The 23,337-nt window shown below is 40.3% G+C and overlaps 9 protein-coding genes and 2 long non-coding RNA genes across 13 annotated transcripts in view; 7 read left to right on the top strand and 4 right to left on the bottom strand.

The window, feature by feature from the left end:
- Positions 1 to 495: 495 nt before the first annotated feature.
- LOC662437 (condensin complex subunit 3) lies at positions 496 to 9,650 on the bottom strand. The gene is made up of 14 exons (XM_008193621.3): positions 9,396 to 9,650; positions 4,028 to 4,354; positions 3,506 to 3,981; positions 3,263 to 3,457; positions 3,101 to 3,212; positions 2,839 to 3,054; positions 2,393 to 2,794; positions 1,970 to 2,230; positions 1,807 to 1,921; positions 1,387 to 1,754; positions 1,229 to 1,340; positions 1,009 to 1,172; positions 825 to 928; positions 496 to 772 (listed from the first exon to the last, which is right to left on the bottom strand). The coding sequence occupies exons 1-14, from the start codon at positions 9,519 to 9,521 to the stop codon at positions 715 to 717; spliced, it is 3,036 nt and encodes a 1,011-aa protein (XP_008191843.1). The 5' UTR covers positions 9,522 to 9,650; the 3' UTR covers positions 496 to 714.
- Positions 9,640 to 10,252, top strand: LOC135267178 (uncharacterized). Its single transcript, XR_010335531.1, has 2 exons — positions 9,640 to 9,738; positions 9,788 to 10,252. It is a non-coding gene; the product is annotated as an uncharacterized LOC135267178 (long non-coding RNA).
- RpL27A (Ribosomal protein L27A) lies at positions 10,120 to 11,240 on the bottom strand. The gene is made up of 5 exons (XM_968497.5): positions 11,149 to 11,240; positions 10,901 to 10,964; positions 10,646 to 10,743; positions 10,440 to 10,592; positions 10,120 to 10,277 (listed from the first exon to the last, which is right to left on the bottom strand). Exons 1-5 carry the CDS (start codon positions 11,149 to 11,151, stop codon positions 10,149 to 10,151), a joined length of 447 nt encoding a protein of 148 aa, XP_973590.1. The 5' UTR covers positions 11,152 to 11,240; the 3' UTR covers positions 10,120 to 10,148.
- Positions 11,241 to 11,369: 129 nt separating this feature from the next.
- Positions 11,370 to 12,390, top strand: Sf3a2 (Splicing factor 3a subunit 2). Its single transcript, XM_968468.5, has one exon. It carries the CDS (start codon positions 11,487 to 11,489, stop codon positions 12,300 to 12,302), a length of 816 nt encoding a protein of 271 aa, XP_973561.1. The 5' UTR covers positions 11,370 to 11,486; the 3' UTR covers positions 12,303 to 12,390.
- Positions 12,391 to 12,764: 374 nt separating this feature from the next.
- mRpL19 (mitochondrial ribosomal protein L19) lies at positions 12,765 to 13,901 on the top strand. The gene is made up of 3 exons (XM_008193618.3): positions 12,765 to 12,916; positions 12,971 to 13,658; positions 13,705 to 13,901. Exons 1-3 carry the CDS (start codon positions 12,856 to 12,858, stop codon positions 13,829 to 13,831), a joined length of 876 nt encoding a protein of 291 aa, XP_008191840.1. The 5' UTR covers positions 12,765 to 12,855; the 3' UTR covers positions 13,832 to 13,901.
- LOC662292 (uncharacterized protein) lies at positions 13,823 to 16,106 on the bottom strand. Its single transcript, XM_064359037.1, has 4 exons — positions 15,811 to 16,106; positions 15,696 to 15,756; positions 15,542 to 15,645; positions 13,823 to 15,498 (listed from the first exon to the last, which is right to left on the bottom strand). Exons 1-4 carry the CDS (start codon positions 15,907 to 15,909, stop codon positions 14,257 to 14,259), a joined length of 1,506 nt encoding a protein of 501 aa, XP_064215107.1. The 5' UTR covers positions 15,910 to 16,106; the 3' UTR covers positions 13,823 to 14,256.
- A 92-nt stretch (positions 16,107 to 16,198) lies between these two features.
- LOC103312599 (uncharacterized) lies at positions 16,199 to 17,073 on the top strand. The gene is made up of 4 exons (XM_008193616.3): positions 16,199 to 16,331; positions 16,376 to 16,677; positions 16,724 to 16,783; positions 16,842 to 17,073. Exons 1-4 carry the CDS (start codon positions 16,250 to 16,252, stop codon positions 16,944 to 16,946), a joined length of 549 nt encoding a protein of 182 aa, XP_008191838.1. The 5' UTR covers positions 16,199 to 16,249; the 3' UTR covers positions 16,947 to 17,073.
- Positions 16,841 to 21,888, bottom strand: LOC135267160 (uncharacterized). The gene is made up of 2 exons (XR_010335498.1): positions 21,779 to 21,888; positions 16,841 to 21,518 (listed from the first exon to the last, which is right to left on the bottom strand). It is a non-coding gene; the product is annotated as an uncharacterized LOC135267160 (long non-coding RNA).
- mRpL48 (mitochondrial ribosomal protein L48) lies at positions 17,089 to 17,844 on the top strand. Its single transcript, XM_968329.4, has 3 exons — positions 17,089 to 17,274; positions 17,321 to 17,581; positions 17,631 to 17,844. The coding sequence occupies exons 1-3, from the start codon at positions 17,170 to 17,172 to the stop codon at positions 17,796 to 17,798; spliced, it is 534 nt and encodes a 177-aa protein (XP_973422.1). The 5' UTR covers positions 17,089 to 17,169; the 3' UTR covers positions 17,799 to 17,844.
- cos (costa) lies at positions 17,870 to 20,900 on the top strand. 2 transcript variants are annotated; one of them, XM_968298.4, is made up of 2 exons: positions 17,870 to 17,989; positions 18,054 to 20,900. In XM_968298.4, exon 2 carries the CDS (start codon positions 18,082 to 18,084, stop codon positions 20,824 to 20,826), a length of 2,745 nt encoding a protein of 914 aa, XP_973391.1. In that variant the 5' UTR covers positions 17,870 to 17,989; positions 18,054 to 18,081; the 3' UTR covers positions 20,827 to 20,900. The 2 variants fall into 2 exon arrangements, with proteins under 2 accessions (XP_973391.1, XP_008191837.1); XM_008193615.3 differs by having other exon boundaries at positions 17,875 to 18,007.
- The window catches only part of rg (rugose), a 117,685-nt gene continuing 115,443 nt past the window's right edge, over positions 21,096 to 23,337 (top strand). The window contains exon 1 of one of the 2 annotated variants that reach the window (XM_008193614.3): positions 21,096 to 21,482. In XM_008193614.3, the coding sequence (XP_008191836.1) occupies positions 21,324 to 21,482 (159 nt within the window). In that variant the 5' untranslated portion in view covers positions 21,096 to 21,323. The remainder of the gene's footprint in view (positions 21,483 to 23,337) is intronic. The other variant, XM_015979085.2, reaches the window with a different exon arrangement.

Below are 23,337 nucleotides of genomic sequence, written 5' to 3'. Positions count from 1 at the left end.
TTTCCCACCCGAGTATGTGATTCTTGGTGGAACACGTGATCAGAAAAGTTACGTTTTTTTCATAACGGAAGGGTCTTGCAGAGTCATCGAATTTCTCAATTTACCGAAAAAAGCGCGTTTTGTTGACGTACAACACTGGATTGTTTAGTGTGAAAAAATTCAGATTTTTTTTTCAGATTTGTACATTGAATCGTTTGTCTTGCTTCAACATCGGTGAAGAATTAAAAAACAGACAGATTGTGTCGATTACCCAAACCGAATGTCTTTTAGTTCCGTATTATTGGCTACTGGAACGAAACGAAGCCAATATTTGGAGTAAAATAAAACAATACCTTAATTTCAAAATACCGAAAACCGAGGCAATTGTGGACAATCTGAGAAAGGAAAAGAGGTGGCAAGAACATAAACATAAATTAATACGAAGGAAGATGAAGCGGAAAGTTGATACGATAGGATATTCGGGTGTTCCGTACATCTTGAAAGTGCACAATTAAATACGTTGGTAATAAATTTAATAATTATTCTAGAAAACATGTACACTCGTAATAGGAGTAAATATAAATATACAAAATTACTTATACCCTCTCATCTTTTTTTTAATCTGACTTGGAGTAAAGTAAAGCTGAAGGTTAAGACGACAGAGTACTCCAATGTTCTTTACAGCTTGAAACTGCAAAACTTAATCAACTAGAAAATATGTATGTACAAAATCATTTATATTTTTCTCCTTTTTCTACGTCTCGTTGACTGCCTTCGGACGACTTCACGATCACTAAAATTCAAATAATTAACTACAAAAAAAAAAACATACAAAAACAACGTACTCGGACTCGGACGTTGCAGAAACCACTAGAGTACTGCTTCGGCCACTCGAACTTTTTGAAGATGTTGTCGGAGTTTCAATGTTTAAAGAGTTGTCCACCTCCATCTACAAAGGTAAATTTAAAAGTACATAAAGTGGTTTATTGCATATTTTGGTCGTCGGAACTTTATTTGAAAAAAACTTACCTCCATACTCGCCTCATAAATTGTGTGGAGAGTTGTTTCATTAGCTGGAGTTGACAAATTTAACTTTTCTAAAAGAACCCTACACTCTTTGCTGACACGCTTTTTTTGTCTTGTAATTCGGGACACTTCTGGATTGTTGTCTTCACTAGTGGGTGAAATTTCTCCTTAAATAAAACGCCAAGTACAACTCCAGGTCTCGATCCGTAAAAGATGTACTTACGTGAAGCGTTTGGTTCTTGTATTTCATTTCCGTTATTATTCTCATTGTTCAATTTTTGGTATTTATCAATAAATTTTCTTAGAAGCCTCTGTAATACTTTATCTTCCAGGGCCTGAACATAAAAATTAATTAAATCAAAATTGAAATTCTAAAAGTACCTCTAAAAGAGCTTCAGTTCGTTGTATAACTTCTTCCAAATCCTCCTCTTGACTCAGTTCTAAAAGATTCAACAACTTTATAAGAAGTGGAACGATGCGGTCTTTCCGGTTTTCCGCTATTTTTATGCACACATCTATCGCTAAATTTTTACGAATGCTTTTCGACACAGTGGTGTTCATTATTTCGGCGAAAAACTTTATAACGTTATCGGTATCAATGTCCACCAAAGGACTAGTCCTTGGTGCCTTAATTATGGTGGTTAGTGTCGGCACAATTGACTCTTTCACAATTTCATCAAACTGTTTGTTCCCATTCAGCTCGTTAATTATCCAGCTCAAAGCAATTTGCAAACGACTATCGAATTTCCCTAAAAATTAAGAATTATTTTCACAAAAAACCTAAACAAAAAAGTAAAATACCCGTTAATGGATTAAACCACTTAAGCAAAATCCTAGAAAGCACATTTGGAGTTAACGGAAATCTTTGAACCAGAATCGCTAATAATTGAACGGCTTGGTACCGAATTTCATCACTCTACGGAAACTTTATTACATGAGAAGTTTTACGACAAAAATTACAAACCTCATCATCCAAAAAGTCCAAAAATATTTCAAGAAGATATGGAAGTGTTATTTTGTCGATTTTGCAAGATACTTGCTTGTCGTTGTCGGCTAAATAAAGCTTTCGTTTTTGGGAATCTTGATCAGAAGTTGACGCAGAATCTGACAAGTCTTCACCACTTATAATTTCGATACCGTACTTGGTCACTAAATCGGTTGTTGCCATCATTGACTGAACCAGTGCAGCAATGTTACGTATTTCAACCGAACGATAAGTAGCGATCTAAAATCAAATATTTTTTCGTAACTTTTCAAACGTAATCATTTCTTTTCCTCTCTAAACAGTATTACGGAATTTTAATATTTAATTAAAGAGAAAAGATAACGTAAAAATAATGTATTTATTTCTAAAACATTTCAATATTTAATAAATTGAGCTACTTACAGGAATAGAAACAATTTTAGCGTACACATCAGCCGTTTGCTTATCGACGAACGAAAACAGCCCCAAACACTTGATAATCCGCCAATGTATGTCCGGATTTGGGTTTTTAATCAACGGTTCCAAAAAATTCTCCTTACACGCAACCAATGACGGCGTCAGTTTAGTTACTGCATCCAATGAAAGAACGCTCGCCAGAATATCCAAACAGCGACACAACGTGTCCGGATCTGACTTAACAACTCGAGCTTTTTCGACATTAATTTGATTCTGCATCTCTTCCAATTGGTTCTTGCACTTGGTTAACTCGTTCTCGAGAAATTGGGCCTTTTCATAGTCACGTTTCTCAATTGCTTCGTTCTGTTCTTCATGCAAGATGTTGATTCGCACCCTCAATCTCGCGGCCTTTTAAAGAAAATTATTCAAGTCATTAATTTAATGACGCTTACTTGAAATGCATGTTCCCTCTGTTGGTCCTGCGACAAAGGTTGTTCGGTTAACGGTTCTCTTATTTCAGAAATGACTTGGCACATATCATTTATGAAAAACTCAACGTTGCTGCTGCACTTGTGCGCGAGCGAAACCAGTTTTTTCGTTAATTTTGGCGTAAATCTGTGGCTTTGTAACAGTTTGTTTGTGAGCGAGTGCATCGTGCGTCTGCCGACCTAACAGCAAAAAAATAGAAACAAAATTAACTCGATGATTGCCCACCTCATCGGAGTAATCGTAATTTTCCGCAATCTCGAACAAATTTAACAGGTCAAACTGGTACTCCAGGTTTTTCCATTCGTCCGTTTGCTCAGCAGATTTTGTAGAAATTACTCTGTTAAAAAATTTTCTTTCAAGTATTGACTGGGAAAACAATATTTATACCTTCCAATGTAGTCACAAAAGGGAGATAAGTTTGGGATGATACTCTCCAGGTGTTCATCCATATTTTTAGAGTCGCGCAAAAGCTCAACTAAAATATTCCAGTAGAGAGTGACTTCATTTGATAGGTCTTCAGTGTTAATCAGTTTATCTGCATTGATTGGCAACTGTGCCAAAAGATCGTGAATCGAATGTTTACTAGAACACACCAGTCATGAACAAACAAACAACATTAGTTGGCATTACTTGTAAAATTCCTCCATCAATTTTTTGCTCAAATCAATCAGGTTATTCACATCTTCTTCGTCCGCAGTGAGTTTTAAAGCGCCAATAAACCGCACATAGTTACTGTTATAGTCATTTAACCATTTTGGTAACAAAGAATTATGAAACACATTTTTCACAGTTGGATGTGTTTCTTTAAATCCGCACGTTAAAATCATGTGTCTATCCACGATTCGAAAATAGGGCGCCCCTATCTCGCCACATCGGCGGAAGGCAGTTTGGCGCACATGTGGATCGACATCTCTAACTCTATCTTTTAATTTGTCTACAGTCTGCCGAGTTGGTGCGATATGAGTGACTGCTTCTTTCCGCACGTTTACACTGCCACTGCATAAAGCATCCGAAAAGGCTTCAACTACGGGACATTCGGGGTTTCCAGGGTCTTGCAGCCTGATCAAAGCTGACATTGTTGATAAACGAATGAGTACATTGTTTTCCTAAAAACCGTAATTAGGAAAAAATACCACAAAAAAGCAGCAATACCTGCATCCGTTCAAGTAACGCGTCCTGAATTTCATCAATCAGTTCCACTTCTAGTTGGACATCTCCGCCAATATCCTGCAGGACTCTTGAAATAAAGTAGCAAGAGTTGTATCTTAAATTGTAATCGTCCAAACAACTGCACTTAAGTACTTGGCTCATTATCGTGGTTAAGAAGTGATTAGTTCCGCTCTCTTTTGTTTCAATTTTGGTAATTTCGGCGCAAAAGCCAGACAGAAAAGTCAAGACTCGTGTAACGAAGATGTTTGAAGGTCTCTGAATGGTAAATTGCAGCCATTTCAAAAATAGAGGAACAAACTCGTGGGGCGTCTACAAAAAAATTTTTTGATGAAGCTTTTAGTTTTCCCATAAATTACACCCCCTTGAACTTATCATATTTATTGTAAAGTAAAATTTTACTTTAGGTACACCCATCCCCCTTGAAAGTATGTGTTAGGTTAGTTGTAAATAGACCATTCAACCTTATAACTGTTTATTGACTAATATCCCGGAGCATTGAGGGTGCGTCCAGGCCCCTTCTGCGACATAACCTAACTAACTCACTCTGCCAAAAAACCCCCCTCCAACTCCCGTGTCGCCCACGTGAGAGTTGCCAACCTAACATCCCCCCTTTTAAATACAAAACTAAGCTAAATATGAAACTAACTACCTGAGGTATCAAAATATACATATTTCAATAACAATAATAATCTTGGTATCTTTTGGGTCTTCTGATTGGTCTTTTCTTTGGTTCCTCTGATTCGTCTGGTTGTTCTGGGTCATGTTCGGGTTCATTATTTCTGTCTGGTAAGGGCTGAAGATGTCTTCGATTTCGTCTGACGCAACCGCCGTCAGTCTCGATCAAATATGACCTTGGTTCTTCACATCTGCGTTGTACTTCTCCCTCCTTTTGCATATTTATGATCCATACGCGATCACCTTCTTTTAAATTTTTCTCTTCTTTTGTTACTCGGTGTCGTTTGTCGTAGTTGGACTTCTGTTCTGCTTGATTGTTGATTAACGTTTGTCTGACAGTGTCATGGTCGATAGTTGCAGGTTTTAACCCTGAAGGTAACCTTGGCAGTCTGTCTCGAAGGTTTCTGCCAAAGAGCAGTTGGGCAGGTGACAATCCACATTTAGTAGGTGTATTGCGGTAGGTAAGAAGTGCAAGATATGGATCTTCATTTTTCCTCAATATCGTTTTGAGCAGCTTCACAGCACTTTCGGCTTGTCCATTTGACTGTTGGTAATGGGGACTACTGGTAATTAACTTAAATCCATATTTTCTGCTGAAAGTTCTGTATTCGTGACAATCAAATTGTTTGCCATTGTCGGAGCGGACAACTTCGGGTATACCATGTCTAGCAAACATTTCTTTGAAGGTCTCGATAACAACTTTGGCTTTGGTGGTGCGAAGTTTTCTGATTTCAGGATACTTGGAATAATAGTCCTGTACCACTAAGTAAGTTGACTCATGATATTCTGCGAGGTCGGCACCAATTGTTTGCCACGGTCTAGATGGAACTTCGGATGGTAACATGGGATCTACCGTTGGTCTGCGTAGTTTGATGCAAATTTCACATTTCCCGACGACTTCTTTAAGCTCTCTTGTGATACCTGGCCACCACACAGTAGCTTTGGCCCGGTCCAAACATTTATTAATACCGAAGTGTCCGTCATGGAGCACATAGAGGCACTTCTTCTGAAGAGGACCAGGAATGACGACTCGGTCTTTGTAGCAAACAATGTCATGAGCGATGCTTAAGTCTTGTTGATGAGAGAAGAATTTACTGACTAACGGGTCGCTTTTGTGTTTCTGTGGCCAACCATTTTTGACGTATTCTTTGAGTTTGCTGTACGTTGGGTCCTTGTTTTGGTAAGACTTGATTTCTTCCGTTGAACAAATTTCTGTAACGACCTCACGCATCACGAAATTGATGTAGAGATTTTGAATGTCTTCTAGAAGTGGGTCTTGGTGTCGAATTCTGCCTTGGATTGGTGCTCTGGATAATGCATCGGGAACGAAAAACGTTTTACCTGGAACGTATTCTATAGTATAGTTAAATTTCAATAACCGCATGCGAAATCTTTGTAGCCTGTTGGATAGTTTGTTGAGCTCTTTGGTGGCCAAAATTACTGTTAACGGTTTATGGTCGGTATGAATTTCAAAATGAGCGCCCAGTAAGAAATTTTCGAGTCTTTCACACGCCCATGTAATGGCGAGAGCTTCCTTTTCAATTTGAGCATAGGCTTGCTCGCATGGTTCGAGGGTACGCGAACAAAAATAAGTAGGTTTCCAATTTCCGTCACTTTGTAACTGTTCTAAAACGGCACCTAAACCAAAAGACGATGCGTCTGCCGACACTCGCGATTTTTTGTCCGTGCTAAACTTGGCTAACACGCGCGATGATGCGATTTCACTTTTAAGTTTTTCAAAATCCGCTTGATGTTTATCTGTCCATACAAACTGTTTATCCTTGTGCAGTAGTTCACGTAATGATTGGGTTTTTTTCGAAGTATTAACGATAAATTTTGAGACATAGTTAACCATGCCGAGGAAAGTTCTAACTTCGGTTACCGACGATGGCGCGGGATAATTATTAATGGCTTCAACGCTTTTGGGATCGGCTTGAACACCATTTTCGGATATTAAGTATCCTAAATATAAGGTCTTGTTCGTTTTAAATTCACATTTGGATTTGTTTAAAGTCAAGCCGTGATCCGATAAGAGTGTTAACACTTTGTTCACGTTTGTGTCATGGTCAGCTTCGTTGCGGCCTGTGATGAGGATGTCATCAGCATGAACATGGACGTGTTCCATTTTTAATTTGCCGATTACGCCGCTGATGGTTTTTTGGAAAACTTCTGGTGCTGAGGTGATCCCAAATGGAATGCGTTTGTAGACATACCTGCCAAATGGTGTGAGAAAACAGGTATATTTGCGCGATTGCGGTGAAAGTTTAAGCTGCCAAAAGCCACTGGAAAAGTCTAACTTGGTAAACCACTTCGCGTCTTTCAGTTTCGAAATTGTCTCATCGACCGACGGTAATTGGTACAGTTCGCGATTAACGCACTTGTTTAGCTCGGTGTAGTCTGAACACACGCGAATTTTTCCGTTCTTTTTCGCTGCAATAACCATAGGTGCACACCACTCAGTAGGTTCATTAATGGCTTCTATAACGTCTTCGCGAATCATCTTGTCCAGCTCCTTTTTTACTACATCCATCATGGGGAGTGGAATTCTTCTAGGCGTGTTTAAGGTCCAAGGTTGTGCGTCTGATTTTACTTCAATTGTGTACTCAAAATTCTTAAGAGTTCCCAAGCCTTTGAACACCTCTGGATATTTCACCATCATCTTATGTTGGAATTTTTCATCAGCTTTTCTGCTAGTTACATGTCTAATAACACTGTCACTCGCAACGAGTTCTTTGCCAGTCCATTTGATCATGTCTAGTTTTTGTAAGGCTGGTCTTCCCAGTAAGTTATCTGGTGTATCAACGACGAAACATCTAACATTTTCTATCTTATTTTCCCATTTAAGAGGAACTACTATCTCTCCCTTTATTTCCAATTTTCTCTGGTTTCCTTTTCCGGGTCCCAACAGTGTTGTTTTTGTTCTTTGTAACTTTACTTTCCCCTGAAGTTTATCTTTGAATTCTTTGCTAGATATTATGGTTTCATCGGCTCCGGTATCTATTTTGAATACAATGTTTGTATTAAAAATTTCCGCTACCGCTTCCCAAGGTTTGTCCAACTTTACTCGATTAATATTGATAATCTCCCTACAATCATAGCTCGAATCATAGCTATCATCAGTATCATCTGATATTGAGGTTTCAGATTCCACTGCGTTTACGTTCTTTGTTTTACATCTGGATGCAAAATGGCCTTTAAAGTTACATTTATGGCACGTTTGTCCATTGGCTGGGCATTCCATCCTGTTGTGTGTGTTCGAATTTCCACACCTTATACAACCTTTAAATTTATGTTCACTTTGTTGCTTTCCATCTTTGCTCCTGCGCTGTTTTCCTTCATATTTCACGGATTTATGGTTAAATTTCTTGGCTTTGTCTCTAGCTACTCTGTTTACCGTTTCCTCTCTCACTCTTAGTTCTCTGTTTTCGGTTCTAATCCTCTCCACTTGAGTTATTTTGTCAATTGCTGTTTTAAGTGTCAATTTGTCATTCATTTGTAGATTTTCCGACAATTTTTCATCACGAATTCCAACAACTAATCGATCTCTTATGAGTTCCTCCTCCAAATCTCTGTAATTGCATGTTTTGGCCAAGCTTATGACGTCAGCGATGTACGTTTGGGCGTCCTCACCTTCCCTTTGGTCACGTCTGTTAAACTTAGCTCGTGCGTAGATTGTATTAGGAGTGTCTTTGAACTCGTTATCAAAGAATTCTTTCAGCGCTTTGTAACTAGGAAAATCGGTTTCCTGTTTCTGCTTAGCCTCCATAAACTTTGTAACTTTCGCCCCCATATGCAACAATAAACTATTAATTTGCTCTGCTTGTGTGCTTTTGTCTAGTTTTGTTGCTGTTCTAAAACGTTCATAATGTGTAATCCACACTTGCCAATCTTCTTTTTCGAATGAAAATTTCTCCGGAATCGGAATGGAGTTGCTGAAGACGATGCTACTCGTTGGAGCCTGCTTTGACGGTGTGTCACTCGCCTGAACCCGGGCCTGTGCTTGTGCCATGAGATCCGCATATTTTTGCTCCAACTCGGCCACTTGTGCCTGAAGTGCATCCATCGTGATAGTTGTGGTGGTTTTTACACTCACAATTTGTAACACGAGCGGGATTCGGATTTTAAAACACTGACACCATGTTAGGTTAGTTGTAAATAGACCATTCAACCTTATAACTGTTTATTGACTAATATCCCGGAGCATTGAGGGTGCGTCCAGGCCCCTTCTGCGACATAACCTAACTAACTCACTCTGCCAAAAAACCCCCCTCCAACTCCCGTGTCGCCCACGTGAGAGTTGCCAACCTAACAGTATGCGTAAAAAATGCCCCTTTTTTATAAAAAAAAATTCAAAAAATTCATTTGAAATAGCAGCCGACAGGTGGCGCCTAGCGCTACCACTCTCCTATTGGCGCCGCTAAGGATTTGAATTTTCGAGGCCTAAAACCTTTGCAGAAGAAAAGAAGCACAAAAGGAAGTGTTGAAGTGTAATTTTAGTCTCTGTGATGAGAAAGTTTTATTAAAATTGATACGGAAGCGTCCGTTCATTGTTAGAACCAAACACACACCCCCACAACCCTGCAAACTAACCTATGTTGAACCAACGTAATTGTAACTAAAAGTGGAAGAAACTTGATGCAGAACCCAAAATCCAAATTCAAATTTTAAAACTTACATTTTTATACAGCTCCGTTAACCGTATGATATGTGCTTGATGACCACTAGTGGTGTGTTGCGTCTTGTTTAATATTTCACGTATGGTCGTTTCCTCCAGCATTTTATTTAAAACGCACACACACATCACAAATTACCCTCACATTCAAACTGCAGTGGCACAAATCACCAAACAAGTCAAATTGGAATGAAAATAAACGACCATTTACGCAAATGACGCTAGCATAGTACGCTTTCTGTCAGATGTCAAATTTTTAAAGTTTTCTTGAACTAAATTACTCAAAAATTCACTAGACTCACAATTTTCTTTTAACTACATCGTGCTTTTAACAAAACTACACAAAGTTAATAATTATAAGCTGTGTTATAATTATTTAATATTTTTGGTCATAGGTATTTATTCCACATAGCTTGGTAGAACTGGAAATTTGAGAATATGAATCAATACAAAAAATACTGGCTTTGGTCATCGACCATCGTAATTCCAAAACTAAAAGTTTTAGAGCAAAACGATTTGTTCAGGCGAATTTTCTGATAGTTTAGCATAATACAATGCATTTTTTTTTATTTTATGCCCTGGATAAAGGTAACAGACGATTGTAAGAGTGGCCGACTGAGTTTTTTAAAGTGCAAAAATTACCATCTACTTCGATTAAAAGATCTTCGATTCCAAAAAACATCTTCACTGATAGTGTCAAAATAAGGATGTGAATAAAAACAAGAAAAACTTATAAAATGTGTTTATTTTTACAAATTAAGCCGATAAAACGCACGCTCCTCCAACAGCTTTGATTTTTTCTTCAGCGGATTTGGAGAAGAATTTAGCTTTAACGATGACGGGTTGTTTAGGAAGGCGCCCTTTACCTAACAATTTGTAATAACCCTGAAACAAAAACAAGAACCAAATAATTTCTACAAATACAAAAAAAATCTTTAGATCACAAGCCAACAGTCAGTAAGTGAACCATCAGCATTCTAATCAGACCGCCCGTTCAGCATTTCATCATTAAAGCATATCTGCAAACAATTATTAAAAAAAACTTACAGCTTTGACAATGTCAATAACTGGGGCTTTTCCCTCAGGGTGGTCTTTATATTTCAATCGTGTTTGCTCACTAACGAGAGTCCACAACTTATCCAAATTGATTGAGGGAGACCATTTGCTGTTACGCCTCAAATGGTAATTCCTCATACCCAACTGAAATAAAATTATTTAAGTACTTTACCCAAAAAAAAACAACTTCCACTAACCTTTCCAAAGTAGCCTGGATGGTACTTGTCAAAATTAATCCTGTGGTGGTGCATACCACCGGCATTACCGCGACCTCCAGGATGCTTACGGTGCTTACCTGTAATATACTTTTTTAACTTCCGACCAAAACTAATTAAAATAACTATTTCAAAACGAAGATCAGTCGAGAACATTAATCAAAATTTATTCATACCGCCCGTTCTTGTATCATCATAAAATAACAAAGACTGCTAAAAAGAGGAGGGTTTATTTACCAATGCGGCCGTGTCCGTGGCTCACGTGGCCCCTCAACTTCCTAGTCTTCTTCTTATGGGTCGACTGGAACATAACCACAACGAAGTTGTAAACACTTGTAATTGCAACAAATCGAAATAAATACGCATGTTAGTTAATAGGGAATTGTTCAAAATAACTTTTCAATTTAACGAAAAGTAATTATTACAAAAGATGATTGAGATTAAGTCAGAAAAATGAAAAAATTTGCAGCAAATGAAATACCCACCATGTTGGAAAGAACTTGTCAACTTCGGAAAGGTCGGAAGCAGGATCGCCAACATTTGTCAATGGAGCCAATAGCCACTAACACCTATTTATTAATAAAATGGTCTCGTACTTGGACTTATTTATTGTAAAGTGCATCTCGCCCTATTCTAATCTAATTTGCACTTATCACTTTAATGAAAAAATAACGTCTAATGTAAATTTTCAAAATGCAAAATTAAACTTGGTGACATTTTTATACTCTCATGTTGGTGTTAAGAAGGTTACTAATAAATGGTTGCGCTCTTGTCAGTTACATGTAACCTCAATCGTTTTTAATTGCATAAATAAAAGTGCAAAATGGATTTCCAAAATCGCCCGGGGGGCAAGACCGGCGGTGGCGGCGTAGCCTCCTGGTCGGAAACCAACCGCGACCGCCGCGAGCGTCTCCGCCAGCTAGCTTTAGAAACCATCGACCTCCAAAAGGACCCCTATTTTATGAAAAACCATTTGGGCTCCTACGAGTGCAAGCTATGTCTCACACTACACAACAACGAGGGCAGCTACCTCGCCCACACCCAAGGCAAGAAGCACCAAGCCAACTTGGCTCGCCGAGCCGCCAAGGAAGCAAAGGACGCCCCCACACTCCTCCAACCCGAAAAACCCAGAGTTGAGCCGAAAAGATTCGTCAAAATTGGGAGACCCGGCTACCGAGTAACGAAACAAAGAGACCCTGAGACAGGCCAACAAAGTCTACTCTTCCAAATTGATTATCCGGAAATCACCGATAATGTGATTCCTCGGCATCGATTCATGTCGGCTTATGAACAGAAAATTGAGCCCCCGGACCGCAAATGGCAGTATTTGCTTTTCGCAGCGGAACCCTACGAGACAATTGCGTTCAAAGTGCCGAGTCGGGAGGTTGAGAAGACGGATAATAAGTTCTGGACGCATTGGAATATCGATACAAAGCAGTTTTTCCTCCAGTTTGCGTTCAAGAATGAGGCGAAGAAACCGACCACGATTATTGCAAGGCCTGGGGGTATGATGGGTGGAGTGCCGCCGCCACCGATGATCCCGGTGCCGCCACCACCGAGACCCCCGATGTTTAACGCCATTCCGCCGCCGCCGCCGCTGATGGGGGCGGTTCTGCCGGTGCCACCGCCACCTCATTAACAAAATTGATTTTTTTAAGCTGAACTAAATAACACTGTATTTCATTATTTCAAAAAAGTTAATAAACATTAAACTGGTCCCAAACGAATGGAGTATTTATTTATTGTCTTTCTTTCTCGGAGAAGTGACTGAGAAGAGGGAAAGATCAACTGCTAATATTATTTAATCAACGAAAAAAACGATTTTTTGCGTGTTTTTGTAAAATATTTAAGCCCATGTAATAACGATCTGAGGCTACATTCTCTTAAAATCGTGGTTCAACTGGTTCAACTGTGGAAGAAAAATTCTGAGTTTGATCGTTTTAATATGTCCGGTGTCCCGAATAGTTAATTTTCAAGGCTATGGCAAGATTTACGTATAATTAAATATTCTGACCTTTTTAATTATTACTAGTATCATCTGTGGTATGATGGTGTATCATACAAAGTAAACTTGAGCCTTATTATTTTTGTATTACGACATATTATTATTAGGATCATCCATACGTCCAGTCTTGTTCAAGACCCTCTGTCAAGCCATACTTAACCTCTACCATATCTATTTTTTTTTGTCAATGAAAATGTTGAAAACGGGTGCACACCGGCCTTGTTTTGCCTTAATTCGGCACTTTAAGGGTATGACTGCCCCTTTGCTATGTTAGTTCGCCGTGTTACTTAATTTCCTTTTAGCTTTGCGCCGCCTTTCGACAGCAGCCCCAGAACCCAGCGAGCAGACCCGCCAGAAATACGAAGCCGCCCGCAAAAGCGTAACCGACCTTCGCCGTATCTACCCCGAGTTCCTCCCAGACCCCAAAATCGAATTCCGAAACCCGATCCGTGAAAAACTTGAACGCAGTGATATGATTGCTAGACGTGCAAATATTGAAATTCCTGAATTTTATGTAGGGTCTATCCTTGCCGTGACGTTATCGGACCCCCACACCCCCGGTAAATTCAACCGATTTGTGGGGATTTGTATCAAAAGAGAAGGTTGTGGCTTGAGATCCACTTTTATCCTTCGGAATGTAATAGACCATCAAGGGATTGAGATTTTGTACGAGCTGTACGATCCTACAATTAAGAGTATCGAGGTTTTGCGGCTTGAGAAACGACTTGATGGGGAGTTGTTGTATTTGAGGGACGCGTTGCCCGAATATAGCACTTTTGATCCCAATATGGAGGTGGAGATTTTGCCTGAAGGGGCCCCAGTGCCGGTCAACGATATTAAAGTTAAGTTGAAGCCCCGGCCCTGGGTGGACCGCTGGGAGAGGAAGCATCTGAAAGGGGTGCAGGATTTGGAGCTGCCACAGCGGTTCTATGATAAGGCAAAGGAGGTGGATACACCGTGGGAGAAATACGATTTAATGAAACAATACATGTAAGTTTTTTTTGTGTGTTTCATTGTTAAAGATGTATCTTCCCAGGAGGACTATTCCAGAGGAAGAGCAACATGAAATTTTCTCAGAATTGCAAACTCACTTGCACAAATCTGGTGTTACCCAGAAGGTGAAGAGGAAGAGGACTTTTGTCAAACCAACCAAGTTAGCATAAATTTGTTTATTAAGTCAAGAAAGCCATTTTATAGCAACAAATTATATACAATACAAACAATTAAATAACATTCATGTGCTAAGTATGTACAGACTTAATATAAATCACTGAAGTTTTATAAAATCCAGTCATTGCGTTATGTCGTACACAATACATAACAAAAGATAATAACTATGCTAATACTGAAGACTCTTTGAAATGTGTTTGCCAATTAGATTAGTAATAAATAGGCCGGCCATCAATAGGAAAATAAACTGAAACGATTTCAAGACGACCAATTTGAAATTCCGTAATACTTTCAAACTCAATTGTTATTCCATAAAAAAGTTATCGTTAGCGGTTTTTGTTTTAACCATCTTGTAATCATGTCAGTTCAATTTAAGACCGACCTCAACACCCTCACACTCCTTTCACTCGTGGCACATTTACTGCATCTTTGAGACCTCAAACCTCGTACTGACTAGTTCTTCGTCCGAATCTAAAATCGGCAGTGCTGGATCACTTTTGATATTTTCCTCCAACCATTTCAAATCATCATCCACCGAATTGCTCCTCGGTGAGGCCCCCTTGGGGTGGTGTATCCTGACTTTGACCCCGTAGGCATCATTGACCAACTGCTCCTCCTCCTCGTCCTCCCCCGTGTCCAAAAGCGGCACAAAGGCGTACCTCTGATTATTATTCGTGGGTCTCCACAAAATCATAATCACGAGCAACAAAGCCGAGAAGAGAATGTGCCAGAAGGCCTCCTCCAACCAGAGATTTTTCCACACGACTAAACATTGAACTATGCGATGCGTCTTAATCGAATACAACATGAAGCAAATTGAGGCGATAACAGCGAAGATTAGAGTGTTGGTAAAGTGGCGGTAGAGACTCAGCTTGATTTCGTTGCGTCTCAAGCGGAGAGTCCTTGTCGTGTTGACCAAAGCGCTGAAAATCCACCAACAAATCGCCGAATCTAACACTGCAAGTGGAACCGAAGCGACCAACAAATCGCGACTTTGGTCATTTTTCGGCCGCATTATCCTCAAGTACGCCTCAGACGCCGCTAGGAAAAAATACAAGAAGCCCACCCCAACAACCCGATGCAAAGTTGAGCCTAGTCTAGGTTTAACAATCCCGAAACCTAGACTTACAATCACGACCAACATTCGGGCCAGCGTGCGCTTGGCACAGGAGACCCACTCGGCAAAAAGCATAGCCCCCTGGACGCGCATCCCTGTGTTATTAATGCTCTGATATTCGGCGTAAAAAGTCGCCTTTTCCAACATCCCCAACAGGATAACTCCCCCGATCCAGAACTGGACTCTGAGCAAATCCCGCCATTGCAGAAACGACAGAATGAGCCAGATGACCCCCAAAATCACGTAGAAAATGCACATGAAGCCGTAGAAAGGCAAAAGGGGCCAATCGGCGGCCGAGAGATACCCGTAATCGCTCTTCATTTCGACGTGGACCCCCACGGTCAAGTCGGAGGTGTTCAAGGGGGCGCTCATTTGGAACACGAGGACGTAGACGCCGTCGTGGGGTATCTCGTAGATGGGGGGCCGCGAGTGGTCTTTGGTGAGGGGGGCGCTGTCGATGACGACGTGGTCGGGGCACGTGTACGCACGCGTGAAGCGGTACAAGGACGAGGAGTTGGCCCCCGGTGCCGGTGATTTGATCAGCTGCAATTTTGTATGAGTACAAAAACCGTTTTTATTAACTTACTTCGGTGGCCTCGCTTATCGTGTTGCTGTAGTCCCAGCATGGCGACGGCACTATCACCACTTTTATGTTGATTTCAAGCTCGCGGATGTGGGTGTCACAATTGACTAAAAATTTGCGAATTTATTTAAAAAATACAGAAAGTTCTGGCGGTTACTTTTAATGAAGATTTGCGCCCCTTTGTATAGACTTTTGGTGAGGATTAGGCCATTGTCGTCCTGTAAAATCAGGTGTGACGTTTGAGGGGTTCCTGTGGGATGTCAGGGACTTACCACGGTCAGGTTAGAGTCCCACTTGCCCTCATCCGGGAGGCAGGTGATCAAAGAAGTGCATATTAGAATGCATGCCAACGAAAACCATTTTTTAAACATTGCAATTTCCCGATTTTCCGCAAGATAACCTGCACAATAAATCAACAATAAACTGTCGCCAACTCAAGTAACCTTGACACGAAAATCACCAAAACAAACACGTATTTTTCTGCAGTATTGATTATTAAATTTAAATGGCAATTACCAAAACGTGAATAAATTTAAATTTCGAACTCCCCTTTCGTTCACCCCTTTCGCAGCTCCTTTTCAATCACAACCGTACAATTTCGCCAACATGCGTGATTCACGCAGCTAAAGTTGCTAGCGCAAAACCTAGTAACGAAAGTTACTAAATTTTTCAAAATTTGTTTGGCATAATTTTATTAGAAAAATCATCGTGATGAAAGTCATTTCAGCACTTTTTCTTGTCTTTTGCCTAAATTTCGGACACGCATACTACTTCCCGATATGCTCCGAGACAAGTGAGTCGGTTATGCGTAACAATCCATAACTGCGGTATTTTTAGGTAAAAACGAGAAAACCTGCACCCGTTACTTTACTTTTCCGAGGTTTACTATCTCGACTGGAGAAAATATAGCCGCTGAAAGCGTTAAACAACCACCACAATCGCTTAGGCAATTTCTTGACCAGACTTTTGATACGTACGTTGGGCCTTTTGTGGCTTTCTATGTGCATCATGTAAGCCCCGTTTTGAACCACATGGGGATTGCCATGGATCAGGTTTATAAATTAGTGACGGAAAACTTGCCTGAAATAAGCGACGAATATTACATAGCACAATATTTGCCGTTTGTCAAAGTGAAAAAGGTAAATTGTCTTTTATTGAGAAATAAAGTAAAGTATTCAATCGTAGGCTAAAGCTGATAGCAGACTCTACTTCTTGTTCATTCTGGCGAGTCTCTGCATTTATTTGGTAATTAATAGATTGACGAGTCATTACTGTTTTTATGAACCACAAATATTTTTTCCAGATTTTGTATGTTTACTTTAGTAGAAAACTCTATTTTTATTACCAATATGCGATCAGGAGGGAATATTTATGTAACGTACAAAAGATCTTCAAAGTAAAGGAATAATTTTTCTGTTTAATAATCGGCAATTACGCAAATCACATTCCATAGTCTCCAGATAGCGACCATTTGTAACGTTTACATTTACATCTTGTAACAGAAAAATTTAAATAAAGGTTTTGTTGTTTTTTTATCTTTATTTATAATCAAAATCAAAAAAAAGTGGACCACATAACCTCAAATTTGTTGGAGGTAACCGCTAAAGAATTTAAGTTCTCCAGTTTATACTATGAATAATTTATTGAGGGTCACACGTAGGGCTCTTCAATGCCGTTTCTTGCACCAGACGCCCAAATCATTCGGGAACAACCTCTACGAGCCCGATTATCTCGAGGTAACCAAATATAACCTCTTAAAGTTACCCAAAAAACATTTTTTAGGCCATGAAATCGAATCTTCCAATGTACGACACTTTAAATATTCAAATTCGTGGCTACGATTATGCCATATTGGAAAATTATCAAAAGTTTATTCATAAATTATTGCGAAGTATGGATATAAGTGTGGAGGAAGCTTGGGCAACCCCCCATCAAGACATTCAAGTCACGACCTATAAACCGAAGAGTGAAATTATCAACACACAGTACAATTTGAAGCACTATGATCGGACAGTACAAATTACTGATGTTTTATCAACTCAGGTATTTAATTTTTCAAAGTGAAATGCTTGAAACTGGCACGTATTTGCAGTTGCCTGTTATTTTACGTGCACTGGAGGCTAGTACCCCATCGGGGATCACCGTCCACGTGCGGCCTCATGAAGAGTGGGACGAGGAGATTAGATACGTGCCTGACACGGAGTTGAAACAATTGAAACAGGAACTGGACGACTTAGGGGGGCCTTTGAAGAAGAAATAAAAATGTTAATTCATAAATAGTCTAATAAAAATGATTAATTAACTCGTTTGCCGCTTTTATTTAAATCCTCCATTTTGTTCCCTCCTAGTGCTAAACCCAAACTCCCCAGTTGTGTTGTTTGAGGCAGCTGTAAAATGCATTTAAAATCCATTGATTTTTAATAAATTAACCCAAACCGCCGCAACCGCCAGGTACTTCGCCCCCATTATGTAATTCCCACCACTATCCAGCCCCCAACTCAATTGTAAATTTTAGGTTATACAATGGGTTGAATTCTCCCAGGATGGAGATGCACATAGAAACGGCGGTCCGCATCCATACGTCGGGCTACTCCCCCAACGACATGGTTTGCGTGCACTCCAACCCCGTCAACAACACCATCCAACTCGCGAATTCGCAAAACTACCCCGTCAATTACGCCCTTCCAGCCGACTGTTGCCAAAACACGGTGTTCACAACCACGGCAGCCCCTTTGGTGAATTATTTGGTGGAAGGGTGCGATGTTTCGGTGGTCACGCTGGGCCAGTCCGGGACTGGAAAGTCCTACACGCTCCTAGGCCCAGGTTTCCACTGTGCGGCTAGCGAGGCTGATCACGGGATTATCCCGCGGTTTATTCGCGAAGTTTTCGCCAAAATGAAACAATACAGAGACAGGAATTGGTGCGTGCATATCGCTTGGTCGCAGATTTGTGGCGAAAACGTCCAGGATTTGCTAGGCGTTGGGAGCATCGAGTGCCGGAATATCAGTGACGTGTTTCAGTTGATTCAAGTCGGAATGTCGAATATAGCCCCCAAGTGCGCCCACACGTTGTTCACACTCACTTTGGAGCAGCAGTGGGTGGTGGAGACAAGTGTGCAACATCGCGTCTCAACTGCGAGTTTTGCCGATTTGGCAGGGACTGAGAAAGTTCTAGTTTATGACAGCAACGGGATGATGCAAACGATTCCCACTGATTTAGGGATACAGACTTTACAGAGGTGTATTATGTCGCTGTCTGATTTTAACTGCAGTTTTGTGCCGTACACTCAATCCGTTTTGACGACACTACTGAAAGACTCGTTCGGGGGGCGCGCAAAGACACTTCTGATCTGTTGCGTGTCCCCCCTTGCTCAAGACTTCACCGAGACTTTGTATACACTTCAGTTGGGTTTGAGGGCTCAAATGATCAAAAATTTCGTCACTGTTAACTCATACGCTACGTTTGAGTCAACACAAGAGAATTGTGATGTTTTCGGCCTACAGTTCGCCGCCAATCAACTCCTGAAACTTGTCTCGAACGCTGAAGAGTTGTTCCAACGATTGGTAGCGAACGACTTGTTACCAAAAAGCGAACAAGAACAAATATCACAGTGGTTGATGCTCAAACAAGAATGCGAAGACTGTTTGAGTGAAAATTCAGAGCCTCATAGATCACTCGAGCGGATTGAGGAGGAAATTGAGAGTGATAGTAGTGAGAGCGAGGCGATTGAGGAGGAGGAGAAGGAGAGTCTCCTTGATAGGGTTCAAGGTTTGATGGAGACTTTTCGCTCAAACACCGATAAATTAGTCTCTGAGGCTAATTGTGCAAACGTTACGAATTCTTGTACCAAAGAAAGTATGAATAGCTCGAATAATGAGTATCATATGAAGGGGGCACGGGGGCGCAGAGGGAGTATCCACTCGGCTGAAGAACTAAACCCTTGCTTGTCCCTCAATACGTTACGTATTAATGACGATGTCGAGAGTCAAAAAATCGCAGTTACGTCGTACGATAACAAGAAGAAAATCCTTAAACAAATCGCCACTGCGTTAGAATTGAATCAAAAAAAGATCTCTGATTTGGAAAAAACAATTCGGGTCAAGGAAAACCTCATGGAAAAGCTCCTGAAGCACAAAGACACAAAATCGAGTGCTCACCATAAAATCGAACAAAAATGCCAGTTGTTACGCAAGGAGTATAAAAACGCCGAGGTCAAGTTCTTGCAAGCGAAATTACAAAAAAATCACCACTTGGAAGGGAAATACAAGAGCGAAGTTGTGGCCCTTGAGGAGCGACTGCGAGACACCGAATCGTTGAAAAACCTGACCGAAGACGGGAACAAATTGCTAGAATTAGAAAGTAGTCTACATACAGATCGGGAGAAGTTGAAAAAGTACAAACAAGAGAAAGAAAAGTATAAACAAATCTACGAGAAACAGCTGAAGGAGGAGCGCTCTAAGTCGAAAGCGAGTTGCGAGAGCGTGCCGAAAACCCCCGATGTTAAAGTCGTTGCTTTAATTAAACCAAACGTTTCGCTAAATAGCGAAGAACTTGAAAGTCTGAGACACGAAATTCGCAACTTGCGCAAAACCCGCGACTATTTATTAGAATTGCGGTGCAAAATCACGCTCAAATCCCAGAATAAAAAATTCCTGAACGACTCCGACGAACGCAAGTTGCTGCAGTACGAGGAGGCTATTGAGGCAATAGACTTGATCATAGAATACAAAAACTCGATTTTGTGTGGGCACCTGCCAGTCAAAGAGATTGAGGATCATGGCGATCGGATGCTGATGGAGCGGTTCCTCAAACTGAGTGAGAACGAAATGAGGATCCTCCTTCATAGATATTTCGAGAAGATTATCGATTTGAGGAGCAGCAGCAAAAAGCTCGATTTGGAGATTTTGGATATTGAAAACCAACACGAAAATCTCGCATATCGTGTGCAAAAACTCAGTCATAACTTACAACTGGTTAGGTCTGACGCTGAACGGAGGATAGCCTCGCTCCAGCAACAACACGAAGACAAGTTGTACTTGGTCTTGAGGAACCTGACGGGAGATGGGGCTGATAATGAGAGGATAAGTCGGGTCTTGGGGTCGAGACATTCCGCAGTGACGGTTCAAGTGGCAGGCGCCAGTAAACAAGTGGACAAGAATAGGTTCATAGCGAAGTGGACGCGATACCGCCAGGAGACCGTTCCGAGACAGCTGCAATCGGTGCCCCCACAGGCCAAGGTCACCATTGAGAAAAACAAAATCATTCTGCAGAAAACCAACAAGAACTAATTGTAATTTATTGTAGGCTAGGGTAGGACAATAATGATGTAATCGTGGTTTATCAAATAAATGTGATGACTTCAGTTTTGCGTTTTTTTTTTTCATTTTTGCCCAAGAAGTAAAAGGAATTTGGCGCGCAAGCGTGGCTTTTGAGTGATCATGTACTGGTATTAACTATGAGTTAATTCAAAACGCTGCAAAACTTTCCATTAGTTAATTATTATTGCGTTTTGCCTTGAATACGTCATGCGGGTGAATGGTTTATTTGTATTTCGTGGGCACGGGCGAGCGTGGGGTGGTGATCGGCTCCGGCGGTTAGCCGTCAGCTGAGCCGCCGTCTTGCAACCCTCCGAACGTAAAAACCCCATTTTGCGACAACCGGCCTGTCATATACAACATGGCAGAAGTAGTTTCGTGTAGCAATGTGATGGTGAAAAATCGTGTTTGGTGTTGTTCCCCTTGGTGATAAAAGTGTGTTGTGTGCGGGTCGGGATTGAGCAAACGCCATGGCGGATTTGACGAAACCGCCCCTGAGTGACATCAAGCACCCCGAAGAGGTGGTGCGAATGGCAATGAACGATAGTCTCAAGTTCGCCGTTTTAATCGGACTGATTGAAGTGGGACAGGTGTCCAACCGGGAGGTGGTCAACACTGTTCTGCAGCTGGTAAGTCGTGGGGGCGGTTTGGTGGCGGCGCCGGGGCTAGAGTAAACAAAACCCTGATGAGGGTTGGCGGGGACGAAACGTTGTTGTTTTGCAACATGCATGAGGTGGGCGTGACGAGGATACAACGTGGAATTGAATGCTTTCGATAGTGCAGGTACCTGTTATCAAACAAGGTTTACACGGACACCAGTTTTGCTTTTTTGATTGATTGCTCGATTAGGGAAATGTACCCTCGTCAACCAACACTTTAGGGGTTTTTGCCAAGTCTGGCATTATCTGTTTCGTGGGGTATTTACCTAATCCATAGTATCTCCTTTTTGGTTAATCTTGACTAAAGTAAGGGTTTTATTGGCAACAAATGGACCCTAGAATAGTAAACGAATGATTTAGGATTTCATTATTGGCTACCTGTGGCCATAAGACTATTATTAAGCCCGTGGAACAAATTATTTGGTTTTTATGTTTGTGTTTGTTTTCTCGTAAGTTCAGTGACTTTCATTGCTGAGCATTTTTTTTAATTTTGGGTTTAAAGAATTACAGTGGACTTTTTTTAAGCCGAACGTGGTCGGGATTATCTAAAGTTCGGTTTGAACATAATAAGACTTTTTTACTTTTTGACCTAACTTTTTAACCTACGGATAATAAACTTTCCTGTTACTATAATTATTTGGATTTTAATTTTCTCGTTCTTTGTCAAATTGGATTTTAACATTTTATTGCTTATTTATTTATGACACATTAAATTCTTATCTGTTTGCCACAATTAAATGGGTATTATTACTGTAAAAATGTAACAAGGTTTAGTTTGTTCGTTTGGTCTGAATTATTTATTTGTAATTATTTGGGTTTTTATTTTTTGGTTCTTTGGCAAAAATTAAGTAAAATTGGATTTTAACATTTTATGACTCATTAAAATCTTATCTGTTTGCCACAATTAAATGGGTCTTTTACTGTAAAAATGTAACGAGGTTTAGTTGTTTTTCTATAAATTGGGCATGGGGTATCATAGTCTGTCGATTGTCATGGCCAGCATCTGTTTTTGTTGGCTAACAGTAGACCAGTTTAATTTTTTGGTGTTTTACGCTTCATTGGATTATCTGAATGCCGAAAATACAAAGAAATTAAAGGTTAAAATGAAAGGTTTCATTTCAAGCGTATTTTTATAAATTAACCGTTTACCGCTTCAATTAGAACGAAAGCAAGTGAATAATTTACTTTTGAAGTTTATAAAGGTAAATTCCAGAAAATGGTGTATTAGAGATAAGGTGAACAAGCAGGTTTACTTTGATAAGCGGGAAATGAAACAACAAATTACTGTTAGATAAATATTTATTTAATTTTTGGTGGTCAAAATGGGGTGATCCAAAAACGAAAACGACATTTTTTGATCACTTGCATTAAATTTTTAGTGGTTAGTTGGGGAAGGTGGGTTAAAGTGGTGCTGTGTGTATTGTTTTGTGGGGTCGTTTCGGTTTGATTAACTAGAATTTCTCTTTATTTCTTCACATACCTAAAGATTAATAAATGTTTACAACCCAAACAGTGTATCATTTTACCCCACATTCCTTTTAAAATTCGATACTTTTGCGGTTGTGGAATTCGCATTATCTTTCCGAACAACTAAAAGTTATCTCACCTGCCGGTGTTTTTTTAAAATTTGATTTCCTCCAGTAAAAAATCGCGAAAGTCTAATTAGGGCGTCTCGCCGTCTTTTTCTCCTGCTCCTGTCTAGATAAATAACGAGATAATGAAAGCATTAACGTTGAGCAGGTGGATATTTATCGGGTCGAAATTAGTTAAAGGTTTATGATCGGCTTGAGGGTCGAATGGAGTAGGTGACAGGGTGTATAATTCG

The sequence above is a fragment of the Tribolium castaneum genome, chromosome 9 (assembly GCF_031307605.1).
Source record: "Tribolium castaneum strain GA2 chromosome 9, icTriCast1.1, whole genome shotgun sequence".
NCBI classification, from domain to species: Eukaryota; Metazoa; Arthropoda; class Insecta; order Coleoptera; family Tenebrionidae; genus Tribolium; species Tribolium castaneum.
The sequence above is the reverse complement of the archived record's forward strand: the minus strand, read 5'-3'. Positions and strand labels throughout refer to the sequence as shown.